This window comes from Quercus lobata, chromosome 3, assembly GCF_001633185.2.
Source record: "Quercus lobata isolate SW786 chromosome 3, ValleyOak3.0 Primary Assembly, whole genome shotgun sequence".
Lineage (NCBI taxonomy): Eukaryota > Viridiplantae > Streptophyta > Magnoliopsida > Fagales > Fagaceae > Quercus > Quercus lobata.
Window position 1 is genome coordinate 54,236,667 of NC_044906.1, and position 26,609 is coordinate 54,263,275.

The 26,609-nt window shown below is 34.5% G+C and overlaps 1 protein-coding gene, 3 non-coding genes and 1 pseudogene across 4 annotated transcripts; all 5 read right to left on the bottom strand.

Moving 5' to 3' along the window:
• Positions 1–271: 271 nt before the first annotated feature.
• LOC115982255 (receptor protein kinase-like protein ZAR1) lies at positions 272–5,480 on the bottom strand. Its single transcript, XM_031104802.1, has 2 exons — positions 3,638–5,480; positions 272–1,222 (listed from the first exon to the last, which is right to left on the bottom strand). The coding sequence occupies exons 1-2, from the start codon at positions 5,154–5,156 to the stop codon at positions 585–587; spliced, it is 2,157 nt and encodes a 718-aa protein (XP_030960662.1). The 5' UTR covers positions 5,157–5,480; the 3' UTR covers positions 272–584.
• Positions 5,481–9,557: 4,077 nt separating this feature from the next.
• On the bottom strand, positions 9,558–15,381 carry LOC115982855 (annotated as a pseudogene).
• Positions 15,382–17,201: 1,820 nt separating this feature from the next.
• Positions 17,202–17,284, bottom strand: TRNAL-UAA. Its single transcript has one exon. It is a non-coding gene; the product is annotated as a tRNA-Leu (tRNA).
• Positions 17,285–19,750: 2,466 nt separating this feature from the next.
• On the bottom strand, positions 19,751–19,833 carry TRNAL-UAA. The gene has a single exon. It is a non-coding gene; the product is annotated as a tRNA-Leu (tRNA).
• Positions 19,834–22,387: 2,554 nt separating this feature from the next.
• Positions 22,388–22,470, bottom strand: TRNAL-UAA. The gene has a single exon. It is a non-coding gene; the product is annotated as a tRNA-Leu (tRNA).
• Between the last annotated feature and the right edge of the window lie 4,139 nt (positions 22,471–26,609).

Consider the following 26,609-nt stretch of genomic DNA (forward strand, 5'->3'; position numbering starts at 1 on the left):
TCCCCTGAGGACTGCCTTTTTTTGATTTTATTGGCAAGACTACTTGTAAGTCTCTGCTTTGTTCCTGTCCTCTGTTTTGTGTACCAATGACTGTTATGAGCTTATCTCTTATACTTTGACATTAGTATTTTTTTTATAAATAAAATAAAGCCCAAAACTTGACTAGATCGAAGTAAACAGGACAGCACTTTTGACATGATCGAGTTTGAAAGTACATTTTACAACATGTAATTGCAATTAAAAAAAAAAAAAAAGAAATATGAGGAGAATATGAAAAACATTATTATTACAAGTCCATATTCTTGAGGAATATGGATAAATTTTAAATTACAAAATATAGCTACTTAATTGCCACAAAAAAAGAAAAACAAATGTATAATCAAATGGTGGTCCGAACAGCTGATCCACTTGCAAAAAGAATTCCTGGGCTTTGGTCCACAAAACGTTGGCTTTTCAAGTCTCTGTACCGTGACCTAAACAAAATTCTGATTTCCAAAAATCACCAAGGGACAAAAGAATTGCCCAGAAGAAAATCTCAGTACAAAATGACCAAGATTCTTGCATAAGATCATGATATCACTTTCTCACGTTCCAATCCTATCAATATTTTCCGAGACAGTTTTCATTCTAGGCCGAATCTCAGGGTCTGCCTCTGTGCAAGCAAGGGCCACATGAAACACTGCCAAAACTTCTTTCTTGGCATGTACTTCTTGCAGCAACATAGGGTCTACCATATCTGACAATGGTTTTTCTTCTTCAAATCCCTTCCTAATCCACCTCACTAGGTCCGGAATTTCGATGGAGGTTGAAGTGGTTGGAGAAAGCTCTGGTGATTTCCCAGTAAGCATTTCAAGTAACACAACTCCAAAAGAATAGACATCCCATTTTTGTGTAGGTCTACTACCAGTTACTCGAGCCTCAGGGGCTTTGTAATTGTTTGTTTTCTCAGTTTGGACTGACTTTAGGTAAGGTAGAGCTCCACCAATGAAGCCTCCAGAGGAAGATGGGTTATTGCCTGTAATGCTAATGAGTCTGTTAAGGCCAAAATCAGAAATGTGAGCTTGGTATTCATTGTCAATGAGGATGTTTGATGGTTTAATGTCACCATGGACAAATTTTCTTGGGCTGCATTCGTGGAGGTAGGCCAAGCCCTTGGCTGCGCCCTTAGCAATTTTCAACCTGGTGGACCATGAGAGGCTTGAAGATGACTGACCACTTCTCCCTATAAGAATACATGTACTTTTATTTAGTACTATTTAGAGTTAACTGTATCAAACTGAAGTTACAGAGCCCAAACGCATTGCAGGTAAATAGTCAATAGTCAATAATTTTTGTTTTCTTTTTCTTCAGGAGTTTGGTAAGGTCTACGAGCTATGTGGGTCAAGCAAGTGAGACATGAGATGACTTGAGAACAGAGAAACAGCAGGAAGAGACCATAAGGTCCCACCTCGTCAACGGAGTTACTGTATTTTTTACGTAAATATCTTGTTATCAAATAATAAAAATTTAATTACAGTAAACTATAATATATAATTTTGAAAAATAAAAATATATAATAATTACTTGTTTTTTATTTATAAATTTTGTGATATATGTAATTTTTTTTTTAATATTTGTGTACAAGTTTATTTTATTTATAAAAAAAAATCATTTTAGGGAGTATTCACTATTCAATAGGCTTTAACAAAGACCAACAAATAAAGCCATTTTTTAAATCCGCTACAAAAGTTTGTCTTTTTTCTGAAGCAAAAGCAACCTAGTAGTAAAGTCACAGTGAGCAACCGCTCTCAAAAAAATAATCAAAAGCCGGTTTTGGATAATGTTTTCCAACAAGGATACGTTCCAGAATCTCGATATTAAAAAGAAAATGTCAGATTATGAATGAGGTAAAGGATCTGCATGTGGCTACCCTAGCATTGAATCCATTGATTGAACTTATAATAGGAACTCATTGATTCTAATTATCCCAACCAACCATACTTTGACTGAGCCCGCAAAAGTACTCAAGCACACATCAGTACATCAATGCCAGCCCATCACCAGCATATTATCCACGTGGTCCATAGGTAGTAAATTTATGTGCCACAGTAGTAAGTACGACTAACAGTTATTAGCTATAATTATAATCACTTAATCAATAATTCTACTTCTAGTTCATTGAATGAATGTGCAGATCGTATAATTATGGTCGTAGGGTGTGCCCCCATTCTATGTGCAAAGAAACTATGATTAAATTGAGTGACCAAATGCAAAACTAGAGCGAAAGGTGCGGAAAAAGAAAGGAAGGGTAAACTGACCCATCATTTGGTGTCCAATATAATCAATGGTATTGGTAGGCCGAGCCCACCATGGGTGTTCGAAACCATCAATGCTTCACCACTCGAACGGCATTATTGCCGAAGTTAATCAATGCCCTATTTCAACCTCTCAGTCCTAATCCTAAGCCCTATTCAAAAAATAGTTCTTAAATTTTGTTTTCATCGGTATTTTGTTTTCAAGCTTTAAAAGAAATGAAAAGGTGAAAATAGAAAACATCCGAGGAAATTAAAGTGATCCATCGTGAGTGATGGACACGCCCATTTCAACCTCTCAGTCCTAATCCTATGCCCTTTCTACAAAATAGATCTTAAATTCTGTTTTCATGGGTGTTTTCAAACTTTAAAAGAACTGAAAAGGTGAAAATAGAAAACATCCGATCAAATTAAAGTGATCCATCTTGAGTGATGGACACACCCAATTTCAATTCACAACGTATTAAAGTAAATTCAAAAGGTATTAAAGTGATGAGAAATATAATGTACATAATATTTTTACACCATTTTACAATAAATTCTAAATTACATGTTATTAGCGAAAAAAGAAAATTTACTAATAGATTCAAATTAGAACCAATAATAATTGATTATTAAAAATTTATTATAAAAATATTATAAACGTAATATTTAACAGTGTGAGAAGTGAGCAATAACAATGAACAAAAATTCTAAAATCACGTAAAATTATGCAACTTTGATCACAATTATTCACTCACGTTAATGGTAAAGAAAAATTAGTAGGTCCATATAAGATACTTGTGACAAAAGTTGTAAAGTTTTATATGATAATAGAATTATTCAACAATGGATCAATATAAAAGAAATAAATACTTTGTTCTAATTTGATGAGTCCAAATTAAAACTAATAATACCTTAGCACTTCTATAAAATAATGTGCATATACCAAATAGTGTCTGTTATTGTTTTTCCAAAATAGTTGTTAAATTATGTTTTCAAAACTATTTTCAAGTAAAAAAAAAAGTAAAAGAGAACAGAAATCACCTGTCCAAATTAAAAATTCATGTTTTTGCTTACAAACACAAAACTGTGCTTGGCAGTTCCAGACAAAGCCAAAATTTTCGCTAGTTTTTAAGTACCCTCCAAAATTTTCCTGTCGATACTGCAGCATAGTACTTTATAGTTATACCTATCTAAAAATGAAATACCCAACATCCCTTTCCCAAATCCAAAACTACATTCTACAGACTAAACATGCAAGCAAGCAAACAAAGTAAAAAACAAACAAACAAAAAACTAACAACAGATAATAAAAAAAAAAAAGAGAAAAAAGAAAAGCAATAGAATTCGAAACCAGTACTCACCACGAAGAGCAGTAATTAGGTTGCCATTGGAGATGAAATCACTAATAAGCAGCTTCTCATCAGGAGCCCAATAATAAGCTCTCAACCTCACCACATTCGGATGCTTCACTCTCCCAATCGCCTGAACCTCCGCCGCAAACTCCTTATACCTCTGCTCTCCGCCCTCGCCCAGCCGCCGCACCGCCACCGGAATCCCATTTCCGAGCACCACCTTGTACACTATCCCCAACCCACTCTTCCCCAACACGTAAGCCGAAGCTCTCAGCAACTCGTCCAGTTCAAACGTGAACCCTTTGTCAATCGCCACCAGCTCTCCTTCCCCTTTCCCAGCTCTCTCCATTCTCTCGCCTTCGTCCAATTCCGACTCTTCACTCTTGAACCCATTAACGCACAAGCAAGCGCAGAATTGCGCTCTCTTTTGATTGCCGCTGCCCAGTTTGCTTTTCCCAGTGCAGCTACAGCCATTAGCGTTGTCTTTCTTTTTCCAGTATATGTAAACGATCACCAAGCCAATGATGGCCACCGCAGCCGCATCAGCAACTGAGATTAGTATAATCAAACCGGGACTCAGCCCTTTGTTACTGTTACTATTTTCGCCATTAGAAGAAGAATCTGGACTCGGTGTTGAGTCCTGTTGAGATTTACGGCAAGTTTTTTGTAACGGGAATCCGCAGAGGTTTGGGTTGTTGAGAAAAGCGGTTGGTCCTTGGTTCACAAACGACCCCGTTTGAGGGATTTCGCCGCTTAGGTTATTGTTTCGGAGATCGAAGCTCACTGTTACCGGTAAATTCCCGAGAGATTTCGGGAGTTTTCCCGAGAAGTGGTTGTAGGAGAGATTGAGCGTGCCGGAGAGAGTGGAGAGCTGACCGATATCGTCGGGGATTGCGCCGGAGAGATTGTTGGCGGAGAGGTCGAGCTGGAGGAGGTTTTCCAATTCCGGCCAAATTCCCGCCGGAATCTCGCCGGAGAACTTGTTTCTGGCGAGAATTAAGCGCTGCAACTGCTTGCAGTTCTTGAGGGATTCGGAAATCGGTCCGGAGAGGGAATTGTTCGAGAGATCGAGGTTTTGGAGGCGAGGGAGAGTACAGAGTGAAGGAGGGAGATAACCGGAGAGATTGTTACTGTAGAGGAAGATACTGTGTAGCGACGTAGCGTTGAAGAGCTGCGAAGGCAACGAGCCGTAGAAGTTGTTGTTGTGGAGGTTGAGCCGCCGGAGATAAACCAAACCACCGAGCTCCGACGGAATATAGCCCCGGAGATTCTTCCCGGCGACGGATATTCCGACGACGCGCGGGTCCGAAAACCCCGTGATGTTCATGCACGAAATGCCGGTCCAACGACACGGGTTGGCGTCGTTTTCGTTCCAGTCGACGAAAGCCGTGGTAGAGCCGTCTTGATCGACGGCCGACTTTAAAGAGAGCAACGACAGGCCGTCTGGAGTGAGAGAGAGAGCGAGAGTGAACTGCAAGAAGAAGAGTATGAACATAGAGAAGGGACTGAGGTGGCTCTTCTTTTTCATGATTGGTGACGTGGCTGCCCCGGCTTGAGTGAAGCAATTGTTTACAGAGTGAAGAGAAGAGAAGAGAAGGGAGGAGGGGATTTTTTGGGTGTGTGGAGGGAATGGGTATGGTTGGGAAGGGAGAAGGTATTTATGAGAAAGAGACTTTGGTTTTGGTAGGGGCCACGGTCCCGCCAAAAGAAGAGAGGACTAGCTAACGGAAAGGAAAGAAAGAAGGGAAGTAGAAGAAAAGCAATTGCAATTGTAATTGCGGAGAGGATAGAAAAGATTGTGTGTTATTGTTGGGTTTGTATTATTGTCTTGACTTATGATGGTGATTGGTGATGTTATTATGTGGCTTGTTAGAGTGGAGAGTTAGGCCCGTATTATATTTGATGTTATCATGAAATTTCGTTCATTTTTACTTGTGTTATACTCTTTGCAACTTCGAAGATTTGGAAGTGAATCTTGCCATTCGTGTTTTTATTTGGTGATTGGTGCTTTAAATATATAATTATGAAAAGATTAGAACCAAATTACTAAGGCATCGTACATGATTTGACAATAAATACAGAGTTTTCGTCGGCAAAAATGGTGGTACTAAACACGGGCTGCAACTTTCATTTGCAGTTAAATTATTCTTATGGTCATAATAATCAGTTTTTTTATTAGAAAATGTATTTTATATTAAATGATACTATTTTATCTGTATCAAAATTCAATAAATGAGAGATATGTTTATAAAAATAACTACCTATTAACATATGACTTTCATTTATTTAGTAAGAATGTTATTTTTTATTGACATAACTCATACTTATTGAATTTTGACGTCGCTGATATGGTATCATTTGATACCAAATATTTTCTCCATTGGATTGACAATTAGGTTCAGTTTGTGGAGTTTTGAAAAATAATAATAATTTTTAGGGTAAAATATAGTTAGCATCCTAGGTTTGGGACCTTGGGTTAATGTCAAACAGAACTAGGATATTTTAAAAATAACTAATTTAGTCCCTAAACCATATGTTCTTGGAAATGAAATTTCCATATTTAGCATATGATTCATGGACCAAGTCTGTTAGTTCTAAAATGTTTTGGACCTAATTGACATTAACTCCAATTTCAAAAGTATTAATTATATTTTACCCCAATTTTCAATTTTTACCGGTAATTAATTGACTGTATAATTTTACTAGTGATTCAACAAGGCTTCTACTAACTTCAAAGGTCAAATCATACGTGTTTTATGGAAGTACATAAAGGTAAATGTACAATCACCAAGTCTGATTCATAGTTTTCACCAAAGAAAAGTCTTATTCATAGTAAGTCCAAATGTGACTTTTTTTGATAATTTTTTCGTGCTAAGGTAATGGCACCAAAACAAAGACTTGGGGCTTTTTGAACCGTAATTTCCATTAATATATACATATATATATATATATATATATATATAATATTATCTACCGTAAATAACACTCATGACGTCAGTCCACTTATTGCAAGTAATTCCGGTAATAGCAAGCCTTGAATTGTATGCAAACGATACGAGGGCTCGGTGGATAAGATGGTCCTACTCCTACTTTGAAGTGATGAAAAACATCAATGCCCTCGTTACCATTCCCATCAAATGCCAACCATTAACATGCATGTGCATATCATCATAAAAATAGAAATCAACCTTCAATTTGTTAGGTAAGGGACTTCACATCGAATTAGATAATCATTTATTACCAAATTCAGAGTTACTGTAATTATTATTATTATTTATTATCATCACATCTCAACAAAATTCCAGCAAAAGAGAGAACATAAAGCAACTTTGACATTTGGGAGACAAAGAGGCAAAGAATCAAGAAGGAGATGAATATAGCTATATTGTAGAGCTTTACAACACTGTTTAGACATTCAAAGTCAAATTTAAGATACAAAACATTCTCTCAAATAAATGTAAGAGACTATTAGGTAGAGGAGTCTCTGTTACAGTATCAAGTTATACGTATTTGAAGAGCAATAACTTCCTAGTCAAAGTTCCATTATCAATCTTCGTTCTTACAGTGACTTTATAACATCTTGGATGAACGAGGACAGAAAATTGCCTCTTAGAGCAATCCCTTTCACGCAACAAACACCACTTACTAGGGTACACAATTTCTTTGACACTTCTATTTCACATTTTAATCCACTCCTAGCTTTTTTTGTCCCATCCATATTTTCAAGCAGTGGTCGAGTTTCTTTATTTATGATCATTTTGCTACTGATGGTGTAAACTAATTATTTAATTTCTGAGTGGAAACCTGCAGCTTGATGATTATATCTCCCTCTCAATCATGAAAACATGCTTAGAAGCTAACAAAGCGGAAAGAGAGAGAACATGTCCTTTCCACCTTGTACCATTGTATTGTTTTGTTTTGTTTTTGGGTAAGTATTTTACTATTATTTTGTTATCCTTGTGTCTTGGTTCTAAGTTGTGAGTGGGATCTATATATTAATCTTTGTCTAAATGATATATATATATATATATATATATATATATATATATAGCATGTGATAATGGGAGAGTTGCATGTGCTCATTTCCCTCATTTGGCTTATGTTAAAAACGGTATTTGGTGATGTCTCTCACGTCCCTATACATCTCACAAGTATACTTTTTCTTAGTTTATCTTTGTTTTTTTTTTTTAAGTTAACAAATATTCTAAAAAGTATTGATTTATGAAATTTTTTTTGGAAAGAGAAAAAAGAAATTAATTTCTTTTTACAAATTTGTTACATTTTCCATAAAAATAATATCAAAACTTTTTAAAAATGGTTTATTAACAAATGCTGTAATGACAACTGTTAATCGAACCTTTTTAAAAAAATAAATTTTAGAGGGGATAGTATCAAATACCAGCACGTAATGATCACTAATATTTTCTATTCGGAAGCAATATTCCTGGACAAAAGGATTGAAAAGAGTTGGGAGTAGAAAAGAATTGTTTGCTTTGTACTAAAGGGATCTAAATGGATGTAGCATGAATTGAACTCTAACCCAAAATCAAACTTCAGTTGTTCAACTAGATTATGAAACCATGGGTCCCATATATGTAGATGATATTAGTGATCTCAACAAAAACATTCCATTGGTCTCAACTAAACCTGCTGTCATTAGCAGTGTCTCCGCTAAAAACACCTCTCCAACCTGGATTAACTTTTCTCTCTCCTTCTCCTCCATCACCCTCTAGGCTCTAGGTGTCTTGCTTATCTCTTCTGACAGAGATTTGTAGAGATGTTCAGTATGCCAGAAGGCTGACAGGGCTGTGCTCATGATGAGTGCCTCATTTGTGACCTGTCTTTTAATCACAAATCTGTTTAGTGGAATAGATATAAGAGAAATTATATGGACCCAACATTTTTATAATACCATTATTTTTTTTTAATTGTTTTTAATCGTGACAATACTATTGTTTTTAATTGTGATGGGTCCTACTATAATGTTTTATCATTTTATTTGGCCCTATAAAGGAATTGACACATCAGCTATATAAAGGAATTGACACCTTAATTGTTGTACAAATGTTACAACTCTAGATATAAATAATAAAAAAATGTTATGTTCATTACATTTTCACAATAACAAATTTAGATATGTGACAGGTTATATTGGCAGATAAAAAAGTAATTTCAATTGCGAATTCAAATTAGAACTAATAATAACTTGTCACCTAATATTTATCGTAAAAATATTGTTACCACCTAAGATTTATTGTAAAAATATTGGAACAGTTGTCTAAATAATATATCAGATTTGAATGCACATGGACTTTCAAAAGATATAAGCCACCCGGTGGCCCATTCTAAAGCTAATCTCCTTTGAGAGTTCCATTTTATTGGGTATTTACTTGGTTAGCATAAACCTTGGGTACAACTACAAGTCTACTATTAAGGACTCTTGTCTTCATTATTTGAGAGAGAGAGAGAGAGAGAGAGGTGGAGGTGGTTAGGTGGAATTACAAAAATTAACCCCCGACCTACCTTAAGCCACCTGGGGCTCCCTGGTTTAACCAATGTTATTGCACCTCTTAAGTTTCTATTTACCAACCTCCCTCATTCGGCCAAAAGAAGGGTTAGTAATCTCTCAAATCAAAGGAGATCCTTCAGCAAAGGTCCCCCACCATAGTCATTGACCCAATAAGTCAATCCTCACCAATGCCCCACAAGAGCTATTGCAAGAGTTTTATTATGTATTTCCATGAACACAGAGATAAGTAGATAACTAATATAGTAAAATCAATTAGAGTTTGATTAAAATTTGTGAACATCAGCAACAACAAACTGCCCAATAAAACTATATAGCCATGAATATAATGGGGCTCCGATAACCTTAAAGACTAGTCTATCTATAAATTGTTTCAAAGACCAACAGATCATACATGTGCTTGAAGGATTTTCTGGCTAGTAAGCATGTCTAGGAATCTACAGTAGGGTCCAAGTTCAGAAGGAACCTTCTGCCCCAGCTACTTCAACCATTTCCTGCTCCACTGTACTTGGCATAACCAGATAGTACTTGTAATGAAGTTCTCCAACACCATCACCAGAAAGCTTCTTCCATCCACTGGGCCCCACATAATAAACTGATAAAAAGAACAAGCTTAAATCATATTGTGATCATGGATGTGTGGTGTTCACAGAGAGAGAGAGTACCGCCAGCAACTCCACACTGGCTCCATAACGGAATGTTGCATGATAAATAGACCTTCTAGCCAACTCTGCAGCTTCTTCAATTGACATATCATAGTGATAGCTGGTGTAAGCAGCAGCACACCATAGAAAACAGAAAAAAAATATATATATACAAATATATATATTTAAGAATACATTTGACTCAAATAAATTTGGCACAAAATACAAGATAATGGAACAGAAAAAATATTAATTATCAAGTTAAAATATAATAATGAAGAAAGAAAAGAAGGGCTCAAATTAACATAAAAGGTGTGGAATAAGGAAAAGCAGGATAAGGCAGCATGCTCCTATGCTTATGCAAGTCATACAAGTTTGTTTTACAAATTGACAGACTTTAAACAATATGAACATGGCTGGCCTGTTTGGGCAAGTTCCTAGATAGTGGCATCCTGTATACACCTCAATTCTCAAGCATCTTGTACATTGTATGCTATATAAATTGATCAAGTGCAGAATTGCTAAAACAAAGCACCTATATTATTGCCTGCAATTACGACATTCTAGTAGTTGTTTCAATATTTAGTCCACAATCCAGTCCTCCCATACATCCATAAACCCTGACAAAAAGCAGGGAGGAGTTGGGTGGAAGCAGCACATATGGGTGCCCAAAAGCAAAATTCAAGTCCAAAAGTAAAAAAAATTCAGAGTCCTTTATTTTTATGTTTGATTGGTAAGTTACACACGCGCCCAATGAGTCTTAAACCAACAACCTTATCCTACACCTAGCACTAATAAGGGTAAGAGATGCCAGGTGAGCTGGAGCTCAGTGGCTAGATTTTTCTTTCCTTAATATATGTTTTAATTTTTTGCTCTTGTATCTGATATTTCAAGGAAAATAATACCACCTACTTCCAATCAATTTCACAAAATACTGTCAATAATGCAACATTATCGTTTCCTTCAACAAATTTCAAGTAGATTACTAGGCAAGATAGAATAATGGGGAAGGGCACGCACCCATTATCCAGGACACCATAAGCATAGGGTGAACCAGATCCAACCGAAAATCGTGTTCCTTTGAGCCTTCCTCCTTCACTGTCCACATAATATAGTCCAGGACCCTATAATCCCATAGAAAATACATATTATAAGAGACTGATTAAGAGAAAATATGAAAACATGATATAATACATTCTTATGTTCTTACCGTTTCATCCCATCCAGCAATCATGGTCCCAACAGACAAACCCATTCCACGGTAAGAGTACACAGAATGTTTGCCAACAACTTTGATGCCCGGGTAACTGAAATTCTGCGCTTGTTTGCCAATTCATGCAGTTGGCACTAAATAATGCCAATAAAGTGTCAATTAGGATGTGACAAAAGAACAAAGACATAAGATATTGGGTTTCAAAGGTTCCATTTACTTAAGAATATGGAACTACCTGTGTCATTTTAACACCAGGTCATGCCCAGGAGACCAAACCATTTTCCATGGCTAGGCTATGGTCTCTTCATTGGGCCATGGCAATTGACAAGCCACCACTTAAATAATTAAGATAATTAAGAAACATGCCTATCTCACTTCACATAAACAGTCAAATTAGAGGTGACTCTTTAACCAATCATATTCATTTTCCTTATTGGGAGGGATTATTATTATTTCTACCATTTCTAAAGTCCATCATTGAAAAGAAGTAAGGAATAAGTGCAATGATGAAAACATATGTAATTTTTTTTATTTAAAAAATAAAAAAGAAAAAAAGGTCAAGATAACCCAGTATGTAGAAACCGCCACCACTACACCACTTTCTAACCAACGATAATCTCAGCCATTGAATGAATATTGAAATCCATTATTGTTTATTTGTATAAACAAAGCATTAAACTTCACTATACTAAAAAAGTTACCTTAACACCTCCAACTTTGCTTGACAACATCAGCGCCACAAAGTAGACAGCACAGATTTAAAGATACTAATCTATCATGATAGATACATATTCACTGACTCAAAATTATTTGTACTATAAATTTGGGAAAAAAAAAAGCATAAAATATTTAAATACATTTCCTTAATGCCCAGATTTCTGTGCCAAAACTGACAATCAGCAGTTCCACCAGCCATAGTGCCAAGCATGTAAAGATTGATTTCGATGATTTTCTTTACAGACTGTGATGCTGATAAGATTAGTAAGGACAGAGTAAATGCAACATGGCTTTCATATCCAAAAACAACACAATCAAACACTACAATTAATGTTACTTGCAACATTATTTGGTCAACTATATCAAACAGGAACACATACAGGCTACGCTTTTTAAACTAAAAAAGGAAAATTGTTAAGACCAAGCCAAGTGTGAGCATGTTTGTGTGACCAACCCTTGGGTTCGTCTAGTAATTCCCAAGGCCTCATGAGATCCACGAAATCCAAGGCACACACATGGATAGTCAGGTGTTCAAATTGAGTAAGTCTAGTGTCATAAACTTTTCCACAACTTTGCTGCGTGGCAACTCATGAGTGGTGGAAAAGTTTGTGGCACTAGACGTATTTGCTCAAATTCTAGACACCCACGTTACAACAACAACAACAAAGCCTTAATCCCAAATTCTAGACACTAAAAAAAAAAAAAAAAAATTTAAGGAGAAGAAGAAAGAAAAGAAGGATGGTCACCAACAAGTCTAGTTTCTACAATGAAACTCGATCGGTTCAAAAATAAGCATCCAAAACCTATAATTATTTAAAAGATCAAAAAAGAATGAACAGAAATATAACATACAGATATAGCCGCCCATGCTAGCTCGAGAATCAGCAGCAACCATAACACCGTCTTTGAATATAAATGCACGTGTGGTTGTTCACTTTGCTGGCTTCACCATCTTTATAGCCTCTTTCTGAAATCCATCAAACTGAAACAACAAAAGGGTTAAACAAACAAGGTTCATATAATATTTCAGCCAATAAAACATTCTACTTTCTTTTCCCACATGCGAATATGAAATTAGACAAAATACTAAACACATTCAAACTCACATCGATAATACTAGGAGGAAGCTCAAAAGATGGGGTGGCTGATGTTAGTGTATAGCTTAGATTAGATTAGCCCATTGAGCTTGGCCCAGTATACTATACTTATAATTTACTCATATTACTTGTACTGCATATATACTTAGCCTATATAAGGCTCTCTATTGTACATCATTGTTTTTACACACAATATATAGAATATTCAGTCAGATCACCTGCTCAGTCCGCATTTGAATAAGCATGAAACTCGAGAGAAGACCAAGAGGAGTGGTGTCCTTACCAACACCACTTGCGGGCTTGTCTGGCTTCGCTGGCTCTTGGTTGACATGGATGCTCCACAGCCCATTGCCACTCCTCTTTATTGTGACAATCGTAGTGCTATCTACATTGCTCATTGAATGAATATTGAAATCCATTATTGTTTATTTGTATAAACAAAGCATTAAACTTCACTATACCAAAAAAGTTCGCTTATCACCTCCAACTTTGCTTGACAACATCAGCGCCACAAAGTAGACAGCACAGATTTAAAGATACTAATCTATCATAATAGATATATATATTCACTGACTCAAAATTATTTGTACTATAAATTTGGGAAAAAAAAGCATAAAATATTTAAATACATTTCCTTAATGCCCAGATTTCTGTGCCAAAACTGACAATCAGCAGCTCCACCAGCCATAGTGCCAAGCATGTAAAGATTGATTTCGATGATTATCTTTACAGACTGTGATGCTGATAAGATTAGTAAGGACAGAGTAAATGCAACATGGCTTTCATATCCAAAACAACACAATCAAACACTACAATTAATGTTACTTGCAACATTATTTGGTCAACTACCTCAAACAGGAACACATACAGGCTACGCTTTTTAAACTAAAAAAGGAAAATTGTTAAGACCAAGCCGTGTGAGCATGTTTGTGTGACCAACCATTGGGTTCATCTAGTAGTTCCCAAGGTCTCATGAGATCCACAAGGTCCAGGGCACACAAATGGATAGTCAAGTGCTCAAATTGAGTAAGTCTAGTGCCAAAAACTTTTCCACAACTTTACTGCGTGGCAACTCGTGAGTGGTGGAAATAAAATAGTAGGTCCATGATTCAACCACTCACAAGTAGCCACATAGCAAAGTTGTGAAAAAGTTTGTAGCACTAGACGTATTTGCTCAAATTCTAGACACTCACATTACAACAACAACAACAACAAAGCCTTAATCCCAAATTCTAGACACCCAAAAAAAAAAAAAAAAAATTAAAAGAGAAGAAGAAAGAAAAGAAGGATGGTCACCAACAAGTCTAGTTTCTACAATGAAACTCGATCGGTACAAAATCAGCATCCAAAACCTATAATTATTTAAAAGATCAAAAAAGAATGATCAGAAATATAACATACAGATATAGCCGCCCATGCTAGCTCGAGAATCAGCAGCAACCATAACACCCTCTTTGAATATAAATGCACGTGTGGTTGTTCCCTTTGCTGGCTTCACCATCTTTATAGCCTCTTTCTAAAATCCATCAAACTGAAACAACAAAAGGGTTAAACAAACAAAGTTCATATAATATTTCAGCCAATATGACATTCTACTTTCTTTTCCCTCATGTGAATATGAAATTAGACAAAACACTAAACACATTCAAACTCACATAGATAATACTAGGAGGAAGCTCAAAAGATGGGGTGGCTGATGTTAGTATATAGCTTAGATTAGATTAGCCCATTGGGCATGACCCAGTATATTGTACTTGTATTTTACTCATACTGCTTGTACTGCACACATTACTAGCTTATTTAAGGCTCTCTATTGCACATTATTGTTTTTACACACAATATATAGAATATTCAGTCAGATCATCTGTCCAATCTACATCTGAATAAGCATGAAGCTCAAGAGAAGACCGAGAGGAGTAGTGGAGTCCATGATAAAGAGTGCCCTTGCCGACACCACCTGCGAGCTTGTCTAGCTTCGCTGGCTCTTGGTTGACATGGATGCTCCATAACCCACTGTCACTCCTCTTTATTGTGACAATCGTAGTGCTATCTACATTGCTTATAATGATGTCTTCCATGAACGCACCAAGCACATTGAAATCGACTGCCACATCACTTGCTAGCATCTCAAGAAAGGCAATCTCAAGTTGTTCTCCATCTACTCTGCTGAGCAACCTGCTAATATCTTCACCAAGACTCACCCGCCTGGCCGTCTTCAAGATCTTATATCCAAACTCCAGTTGGCTTCGTCCTTGCCACCTCGAGTTTGAGGAGGGATGTTAGTGTATAGTTTAGATTAGATTAGCCCATTGGGCTTGGCTCAGTATAGTGTACTTGTAGTTTACTCATATTGCTTATACTGCATACATACCTAGTCTATATAAGACTCTCTATTGTACATTATTGTTTTTATACACAATATACAAAATATTCAGTCTTTCTCTTTCTCACTTTATATTGTTAACAGCTGAAAACCCATCAAGAAACTCACTGCTCAAGATCGACCCAAAGAGCGGTGGTGCAGTTGATCCAAGACCACCAAAATCAAGCTTCATGCTTTTATAATAGACTGTAACAAGTAATGGGTTTCAGTCTACGAATCATTACACTTAAAAATACACATAAAATCAAAGCTCTAATAAGCTATTTCCACAGCCTTAGAGAACACGAAAATTTCAAATCACTGAGATGACAGATATTTGTAGCATTATCTTCGGAGTATAGTGCTAAATCTATTTCATATTTTCAGAAGTAAAGGGGTTTCTTGCTCTTCAGGTTAGTGTGACAATTGGGTAAACATGGGTTGGGTTTTGCTTAGTATACAAAGTCGTTTATCCAAGCCTCCACAGTGAATGAAATCTGCTAGCATTTGTTTGGGTTGACTTTACGTCTACAAGAAAAGCGTTTTAAAGGGCTTTTGGGCCTTCAACAGCCCCCTTTTATTTTTTGGTGGTTTTGATAATTAAGTCAAGGTTTGGGTAATGAGTGTGGTATCTCAACCAATTTTGGAGGAAAATTCATTTAACTTACTATGTGTCGATTGTGATAAAAGTGATAAAACCATTCACATATTCTTTTAGTCACATGACTTAATGAATTATTGATGAGCTATGTGACTTACTTAAATAATATGTGTGGATAGTTTTATAAGATGCTACGTAATGAGTTAGAAGAGATTCCTTCAAATTGGCTCAGATGAAAATTTTGTTCCTTATATAATAAGTCACGAGCATGTGGGTTCACATCTATGAATGTAACGTAACATATTAAAAGAGTATTGTAAATAAATAGGGGTGGTAATGTATGTCATAATTTGCAAATACGACACAGTTTTTTGTGGGTTAGTGTTTAGTATATATGGATTTATGACAAAGCAGGTCGACATGTTTTAACATAATTAATAAATTAGTCAATTATATGTTAACCTACAATCAACCGGAGTCTGGAAATGACCCTGATTCATATGAAAATTGTCATTTTTATCTAATATAAATATAAATTATAAATATAATAGAGTAAGTAAAAGAATTTTAATGGTTATATTGGTAAATTCTTCATTGAAACTAATGTTCTTTTACCCTTTTACAAAAAACAAAGAAAAAATAAACTCTTTTTTTTTTTTTTTTTGCTTTATTTTTCTTAGATTGTATATTAAATAGGTTGAAATGAGTTATATTTGCTTAATAAATGGGTTGTGTCGGGATTGAGGGATTTTGACACAATTATTAAATGGATTATGTTAGGGTTGGATTATATGTATTCAAGTACTCTTACCATAGGTCCATAACACGACAAACACAAACAAATTGTCAACTATATACACTTGTTGCACAATACAATTTTAGCCAGTGCGCGTTTTATGAGTATTGAGGGGCTCAATTCATAAATCTCTTGTTATCAAATAAAGACACTTCAATCTTCCATATATCATGAAAAGGAAAGGGGTTTATAGGAAATTGGAAATGTTACCGTCAGTTGTACAGCTCGTAAAACCCAATATGTCTGCAATGAACCAAAAAAATGTTGCTTTCGACTCCTGTCCTCAACCGAAAAAAAGGAGTTTTAACTCATCAACTATCATGGATGCTTTTGCAAAGGTGTGGTGGGGTTAATAATAATCTTGATTAGCTCAGATGTGAGTAGAAAACATCTATTATCACCTAAAAAAATATGTAGAAAACATCTGGCAATCGTGGTTCTTCCAATGAAACTCGAGAAATTTTCCAACTTCTCTAGTTGGGCTCATTTATTAGGCACAACCCAACGAGAGCAATGATATTAATTTAACACTGGGTTTGGACCATTGTTTTTTAATATGGGTCTGCCTGACAATTACCCAAAACTTAGAAAACAATATAAATGTTTTGTGCAAAAGTGCTGGCTATGGGGTTCGAACCCATGCGCACTTATGTGCAGAAGATCTTAAGTCTTCCCCCTTAACCTCTCGGGCAAACCAGCTTGTACATCGAGTCACATCATTATTCAGAGAGCAATAGAAAATTTCCCAATGCAAAAGTGAGTGCTTAGTTAAAATATCTAATCACTCACAAGTTGCCACGTCATTTCATCAAATTTATAGTACATTCAAAATGACCAATTATTCAAAAATTAAAGAAAAATTTTCACGTGCCACTGAATAAAAATTACAAAAAATAACTAAAATCCAATCACATGTCATCATGTGTTGATATTTTAATTTAAAATAATATAAATAGTCTAATTGAATGTTGTCGTCATGTGTTATTTTAAATTAAAATACTTTGGCTATTCAAACATGCACTCTGGCAATCAGAAGGACCCCCCCCCCCCCCCAATAGGCATTAGCAATAGGGACGTGCCTCACAAACCTGCAGGGAAGAAGGAAACACAAAATATCCAAGGAGAGGCTGCTGCTACCGCATTAAATGCGTTGCAGTTACTTTTCTGGCCGCATTAATGTGGAGAGGACCTGTGAACAGTACTGTCTTGGCCACCACAACTCATAGAAGGCTGAAAAGGGGTATCCAATGGGACAAACACTCAAATAAGAATCCAAATGATCGACAAGTGCAAAATCATGATGGCTTCAAGAAGACTATATAATATGGGGAGTCCTCATGAAGAGGGGGGGGGGAGAAAAAAGGAAAAGAGAATACTGTAGTAGTATAAACGGCCATAATACTCAAACGATGATCAATATATATTCATTTAACCTCCTTGGACTGAAAATCTATGGATGTTAACATGTTTTTTTTGTGTTTAATAGCTGTATAGCCCAATACTAACCGTTGTCCAATTCATTAGGGCCTAGTTCTATGACTCATTCTCTACAAATTCATTGTTTTTGGGCTCCTTGGATCAAGACCCCATACCTCTTGGGCTTGGGCTCCAAATTGTGACCCTACATAAATAATATCATGTGTCTCTTGAAGAACAAGACATAAAGTCCATTCATCTAAATTTACATGTGTCTTCAATCCTCCTTGAAACTTTTATAGATAGAGGTCTTCCTCAATCTTATGGAAACACATTCAAAAGTCTCAAAACTCTATCGAAATCAAGTTCTAAAGTCTCCTAACAACATTAAAAACATCCACCACAAATCTTTCAATATGAAGAACATTCATTCAAATCATCCTTTTAAGTCTCAAAATTCTATTGGAATTAATCTTTAAAGCCTCCAAAAACTTTGATCCATTGAATTTTCATCGGATTCAAGCTCTAAATACCTGAAGAATTTTCACAAAAAATCTACAAAGATCAAGAATATTCTAAAAACACACAAAGAACATGAAGAATGAGAAGTCTCTATTAAGCGCATAGCTAGAGATTATTTCAATTTCGTGGCAAAGATCTTCAATCCATCTTCCAACCAAAGTGGGGGACATTTGTGTTTGAATCCATATTACATTGGCAAAACATTTGAATCAAAAAAATTTCCAAGGAAATCAAATTAGAGGATTATTCCGTTGTAATATAATTTAATTACAGAAAATTGTATTCACAAATTCATTAATACAAAATTACATGTGTTAAACATTTTCAATTATTTGATTTTCAAACTTGAGATTTTGTGTTTACAGTGGATTAAGGAATTGATTCATATCACGACGCAAGTGGTGGACCAAAAAATGAAAAACTTTATGCATCAAATGCCTCATGTTATATACTTCAAACTTTACGGTAGGGTAATAATCATCTTGCTCATTTCATCATCAAAAAAAAAAAAAAATCATCTTGCTGATATGAGTAAAAAACATCTGGCAATCGTAGTTCTCCTTTACTGGGCAGAACCCAACTAGCAATGATATTGACACTGGATTTGGACCAATTTGTTAAAATGGCCCAAAACTTAGAAAACAATATAAATGGACCATTTTGTTAATTGCAATTCCATTACAAAGATCTTCAATCTGTCTTCCATCCAAAGTGGAAGACATTTGTGTTTGAATCAATATTGCATTGGCATAACATTTGAATAAAATATTTTTCTAAGAAGATCGAATTAGAGGATTAATCTATTATAATATAATTTAAATACAGAGAATTACACCCACAAAATCATTAAATACTAAATTACAACTGCTAAATATTTTCGATTGTTTAATTTCTAAAATTAAAATTATGTTTAAAGTGAGGTTAAAGACCTTAAGGATTTGATTCATATCACTACTCACTAGTCACGACACGAGTGGAGGACCCCAAAAAAAACCTTCATGGAACAAATACTTCAAACTATACTGTAGGGTAATAATCAGCTTTGCTGATATGAGCAAAAAACATCTGGCAATCGTAGCTGTTGTCTAGTTGGGCTCCTTTATTCGGCAGAACCCAAGGAGCAATGATATGATATTGACACTAGATTTGGACCATTTTGTTAAAATGGATCTGCCTGAAAAATACCCAAAACTTAGGAAACAATATAAATGTTTTTTTGTGCAAAAGTGCTGGCTATGGGGTTCGAACCCATGCGCACTTATGTGCAGAAGATCTTAAGTCTTCCCCCTTAACCTCTCGGGCAAACCAGCTTGTACATTGAGTCACATCATTGTTCAAAGAGCAATGGAAAATTTCCAAATGCAAAAGTGACGATCATCGCATAAGTTGGTGGATACTCTTCTATAATACAAAAACTCCTTCATTTTACACATTTTGACCAAAAAAACACCCATATAAGTGGGTGTAAAGTTGTACATAAATATACAAATGCTACAGTAACCGTGCATTATGCACGGTCACTGTAGCTCATGTATTTACTATTTTAATAATTTCTTCTCTCTCCTACGTCTAACTCTCATCTCAACTCTCTCTTTCTCATTTCATCACAGCTCTCTCTTTCTCTCATCTCAACTCTACAAAGCCGATCAGCTTCTCCTTCTTCTTCAAAATCTCAGGCTTCGAAGACAAAGATGACGATAGCTCGGCGGAGATCTCGCGCACCACGGATTGAGTCCGATTGGCGAGTTTGGGTGGCGAGTGAGTTGGGAACACCGATGTGGGTGACAGATAATTGATCGGACAGAGACAGTGATAGAGAATTGATCGGACGGAGACGGTGACAGAGAATTGATCAGACGGGAGCAATCTGCGGCTGAGTGTGGGTGATTTTGTTCTGCGTCGAGAGGGAAGGAAATAATAAAAAATGTAAAATGAATGGATATTTTATTGAATAAATATGTAGAATAGATAAGCTGATGTTGGTGTATTGTAAAAGTGGATGTGTAAAATATAAAAAGTAGGTTTTTTCTTGCAAACTAGACAGAAAATTCGCACGAACTAATGTGATTACTCTAAGTTAAAATTTCAAACTACTCACAAGTAGCCACGTCATTTCATCAAATTTATAGTACGATCAAAATGACCAATTATTCAAAGATCAAAGAAAATTTTCCACGTGCCATTGAATAAAAATTATAGAATAATCCTCCAATCACATGTCAATATGTGTTGATTTTTAATTTAAAATAATATAAATAGTCTAATTGAATGTTGTCATGTGTTATTTTAAATTAAAACGCTTTGGCTATTTAAATAATATCATGTGTCTCTTGGAGAACAAAACATAAAGTCCATTCATTTAAATTTGCATGTGTCTTCAAACCTCCTCGAAATTTTTATAGATAGAGGTCTTCCTCAGTCTTATGAAAAAACATTCAAAAGTCTCAAAACTCTATCGAAATCAAGTTCTAAAGTCTCCAAAGAACTTTAAAAACATCCACCACAAATCTTTGAATATGAAGAACATTCATTCAAATCATCCTTCTAAGTCTCAAAATTCTATTGGAATTAATCTTTAAAGCCTCCAAAAACTTCAAAAACTTTGATCCATTGAATTTTCATCGGATTTAGAGAGTCCCTGAAGATTTTTCACAAAAAAATCTACAAAGATCAAGAATATTCTAAAAACACACAAAGAACATGAAGAATGAGAAGTCTCTATTAAGCGCATAGCTAGAGATTATTTTCAATTTCGTGGCAAAGATCTTCAATCCATCTTCCAAGCAAAGTGGGGGACATTTGTGTTTGAATCCATGTTACATTGGCAAAACATTTGAATCAAAAAATATTCCAAGGAAATCAAATTAGAGGATTATTCCGTTGTAATATAATTTAGTTACAGAAAATTGTATTCACAAATTTATTAATAATTTAATACAAAATTACATGTGTTAAACATTTTCAATTATTTGATTTCCAAACTTGAGATTTTGTGTTTACAGTGGATTAAGGAATTGATTCATATCACGACGCAAGTGGTGGACCAAAAAATGAAAAACTTTATGCATCAAATGCCTCATGTTATATACTTCAAACTTTACGGTAGGCTAATAATCATCTTGCTCATTTCATCATCAAAAAAAAAAAAAAAATCATCTTGCTGATATGAGTAAAAAACATCTGGCAATCGTAGTTCTTCTTTATTGGGCAGAACCCAACTAGCAATGATATTGACACTGGATTTGGACCATTTTGCTAAAATGGCCCAAAACTTACAAAACAATATAAATGGACCATTTTGTTAATTGCAATTCCATTACAAAGATCTTCAATCTGTCTTCCATCCAAAGTGGAAGACATTTGTGTTCGAATCAATATTGCATTGGAATAATATTTGAATGAAATATTTTTCTAAGAAGATCGAATTAGAGGATCACTCTATTATAATATAATTTAAATACAGAGAATTACACCCACAAAATCATTAAATACTAAATTACAATTGCTAAATATTTTCGATTGTTTAATTTCTAAACTTAAAATTATGTTTAAAGTGGGGTTAAGGTCCTCAAGGATTTGATTCATATCACTAGTCACGACACGAGTGGAGGACCCAAAAAAAAACTTTATGGAACAAATACTTCAAAGCTATACTGTAGGGTAATAAACAGCTTTGCTGATAATTGATATGAGCAAAAAACATCTGGCAATCGTAGCTGTTGTCTAGTTGGGCTCCTTTATTCGGCAGAACCCAAGGAGCAGTGATATGATACTGACACTAGATTTGGACCATTTTGTTAAAATGGATCTGCCTGAAAAATACCCAAAACTTAGGAAACAATATAAATGTTTTTTGTGCAAAAGTGCTGGCTATGGGGTTCGAACCCATGCGCACTTATGTGCAGAAGATCTTAAGTCTTCCCCCTTAACCTCTCGGGCAAACCAGCTAGTACATTAACGAGACACAAAACTATCAATCATAATATAGAATGAGAAAAATTAAATAATGTTTCAACCCCATCATGGACAGCTGCTTGTAATTGAAATTAGGAACACAGCCCATCAAACTTTTGGAGTCACATCATCGCATGCATTAGTTGAATTTGTTTTCATGCGAAGAACGTGGACATCAACTTACGACAAATGATCACAGGCAATCTATGACCCCGACCCTTCAACTATATCTCTGCTTACAGTTCTGAATATTAATACTACTACAATCTCACGTTCATTTTTTGTTGACTAGATGTAGACTTTATGCCTACTGTCACGTTTGTTCAATGCTACACAATTGACAATACACTAAGTTCAAGATTGGGTACAAGTTGATATCTTGTTTTGAATACGTACTTCTTCTTTTTATCCTTTTTTTAGATTTACAAATATATTCTATTTTCCAAAAACTAAAAATATAAAAAGTTGTACAAAATGAGTACTATTCAATATGCAGAGTTATCACTTACCCTCATACATATATGTATGTTTCTTTTTTTTCTTTTTTTTTCAAATGAAAAAAAAAAAAAGTTCAGGACTCGTGTGTGTAATCATTATCTTACACTCCAAGTTATAGGTTGGGTAAGCTCAATGATACCACCAGTGCACAACATGGCATACCACTATTTATGCCCACATTTTATACCAATGAGCTAGTTTGGGCCAAATGCCGAACAGTGGCAACCAAACAAATTCGAAAGCCTAAAGCGATATATTTAAATGGGACCTTTTTGTCATCACTTAAGGAATATTTAACTAGTATTTAATATTATAATTTTTTTATAACAAAAATTCATTCTTTTTATTTTGTAATATGCTTTTTTTTTTAAATGCTAAAGGTATAACAAATTTTACTACAAAAACACTTACAAACGATGTAAGAATGATGTGATTATAAGTGATACTTCAAGAAGATAATAAACATGTATTTGAATAAATAATGTTAGGAATATGATAAATTTTACAACATGAGGCTTACAAAGATATATCACCAATTACAAAAAGTAATTCAAAAGTGCATTTAATAGGTTGTTGACGTAAACAAATCATTTTAATTGTCATATCAATTTGTAAAGGTTTTGAACTAAAACTTACTTTTTTAGCATTTTCTTATTTGAATGATTTTTTGTGATTACTAACACATATATTTTTAAGACTCATGTATTTAAAATTATATTATCTTTAGTATTATTCAATTTTTTGAAACTACTTAAAAGTAAAAAAAAAAAAAAAATGTAAAACTATTTTTTTCTTAAATTTCCCAAAAAAAAAAATTTCTTAAAAAAATATATTAATTTTTACTCCAAATTTTGAAAAAATTTCTCTAGTAAAGGGCTCTAGGCAATGGTCTAAGTGGCCTAGGCCTAGGGCCAGCTCTGATGCCGAAACAACCCGATACAAAGTTGCGAGAGATGGGACTAAATTGGTTTTGAGCAAATGGGACTTTTCGAGCTTTTCATGGTTTTTTTATTATTTTTTTATAAATTTTATCAGAGGGTTTCATGCATGGATGTCAATACCGTACCGTACCGACCAGCAATCCGGTACACTCGACCCCCCTGTTTCGTACCGGAAAAAATACCGGCCGTACCGGCCTCGTACCGGCCGTACCGGCCAATTTCGGGCAATACCGGCCGGTACAGAAAAAAGTTTTTTTTATTTTTTTATTTTTAAGTTTTGTAATTTTTGAATTTTTGTTAGGACAAAATGGTAACTTATTTGTATTAACTTATTAATATTATTTGTTTTCTTAGTATGCAATGGTAACTTTTAAGCTTTCTATTTTATTTTTTTATTTTTTTTCCCTTTTAATTGATACTAAAATCTAAAACCATGAATAACTAGTTCTAAATTGAGGAAATATTTTATGGTAAATTTTTATATTTATTATAATATATATATACACAAACACATACATATATATATATATATATATTTATTTATATTTATAAATATAAAAAATAGCGGTAAACCCGAAACGATACACCGGTATTGACCGGTATCCGAAATATATCGTACCGGTGGCCAAACCGGTACGGCCTCCGGTACGGTATTGACATCCTTGGTTTCATGGTTTAATTGCTTGGGTGAAGATTAAAAACAAAATTTCTATTCCGGACATAAACATTCATGAAGATAAAGGCCTATCGACAACTTTTTTTCTTTTGAAAAAAAAGTGAACATGGTCAACGCGCTCAACACACACAGGAGGTTTTAGGTTGGCCCAACCTAATGATGTTGTACTAGAAACGTGTATGGCTGTGATGGAAACGTGTTTGTGATGATTTACGTGTCTTCACAACACACTGTAAAGGCTAAATGATATGAGTACTTTATGGTTGAAATTGAAAAGCTTGGAATCCAAATTCTAATAGAAATAATAATAATGATGATGATGATATATAGCTTCATATGCCCAATGAAGAGATCTAAACAATGCAAGCGGATAAATTTTTCAAATCTTGTCAAATAAACAAGTCCGATGGCATGAGATTAATATATAGTGTTTCACTGTTCTGTTTCTTAATTCGAGAAAGTTGTGAGGCAAATAAAAACATTGATCAGCATTTTTTAATTAAATACCATAGCATTTGCCAATTTTGGCTTTTGGGCTGCTTGCAAAAATAGTAATAATAATTACCGACACATGATATTTATATTAGTTATAACCAAATTTTCCTCTTTAGACTGAATTTTTATGTGGTTCAAAAATACCCCTAAATTTTAAGTTTAATAAAGAAAAAACTTGAGAACAATCCAGTAAAAATATATCTCCAACTCCACTTTTTTTTTTTGAGTAAACAGTAATACTTATTAGAACATATACGAAATAATAATAGTATTTTAAATCAGATTTTTATAATACATTACATAATTAGAGTACAATTACAAAATGGCTTAACTTTTGTAGTTGTAGACTGAGGTTATAAACAACGGACATTAGACACACACAACCAATGTGAGATAAACATCTCCAACTCTACTTAAAATACCTACAAAATAAAATATTTTCCTACCAATCCATGTTTTCGAAATAAAAACTTATTCAAAATTAAAAAAAAAAAATATTATAACATTAGACCAAAAAAAACCTGCTCATCACGCCTGTAATGAGGTTAATAATATATAGGATTCTATAAATGTTTTATCCACTTATATATAGGATTTTATAAGTGTTTTATATATGCTGTTCATTTACCCACCCCCGAAGGGGTCCCTCCTTTTCAATTAACCAGAGGTGAAATTTTGAATGGAAGACAAAGATATTTGAATTTTGAAGGCTTCAACCCTGAGAGACACCCATTATGAAAAGGATATAATTGTTCTCAGTTCCAAACTTGATCTCTAGTCTCTACTCTCAGAGATAGTTGATTTTTCCCTGAATTAGTTCCGAGATTTGACACTTGACACTGTGCGTGATAGATGATCATCATCTTTGTACGTGACAAAATAGTCTAAATGAAATTCTTATAAGGATTGGTCAAAAGGTTGAGGAAAGCAATGTTTAATCAATTTCTCCTTTCTCTAATTAAACTATGAATCAGCATGTTAGATGCATGATCCCAAATTCGATTTTGACTCATAGACGTGACTCTTTTGTTTCTAGTACTCCCTGGGACCGAGACCACAATTTCAGCTTCCGGAAATATATTTAGTCTTGGATTTGTTTTGAGTAAGCCAACACGAGGTCTAACCCTCTAATAAAATATATGAGATTTAGTCAGGGACGGAGCCGCCCTTGGACTAGGGGGCAATGGCCCCTAGATTTTTAAAAAAAAAAAAAATATTATTATATATATATGTGTATTAATTTTAGTAATTTTATTTTGAAAATTACATTTTATTTCCTTTTAACGGTTTCATTGATTCTTTTAAGAATAATGCTATACTCGCAAACTTTTTCATAACATTTTTACAAATTGTTTTGGTAGCAAATTCTTATTGATTTGGATATGGGTACAACACTCATATAGTTTTTTTACTTACCAGTAACCATTTATCACATTAATAATTTATAGTAAAAAAAAAACTTGTAGTTCTAGCATTTTCCTCATTTTAGTGACCATAAAAAATGTATAGATCTAAAATCTAA

Excerpts from the sequence above, each read along its gene's own strand:
- LOC115982255 (XM_031104802.1), bottom strand. The coding sequence starts at position 5,156 with ATGAAAAAGAAGAGCCACCTCAGTCCCTTCTCTATGTTCATACTCTTC. Across the intron at positions 1,223-3,637 it reads CCTAATTACTGCTCTTCGTG|GGAGAAGTGGTCAGTCATCT; the intron begins GTGAGTACTGGT and ends GTATTCTTATAG.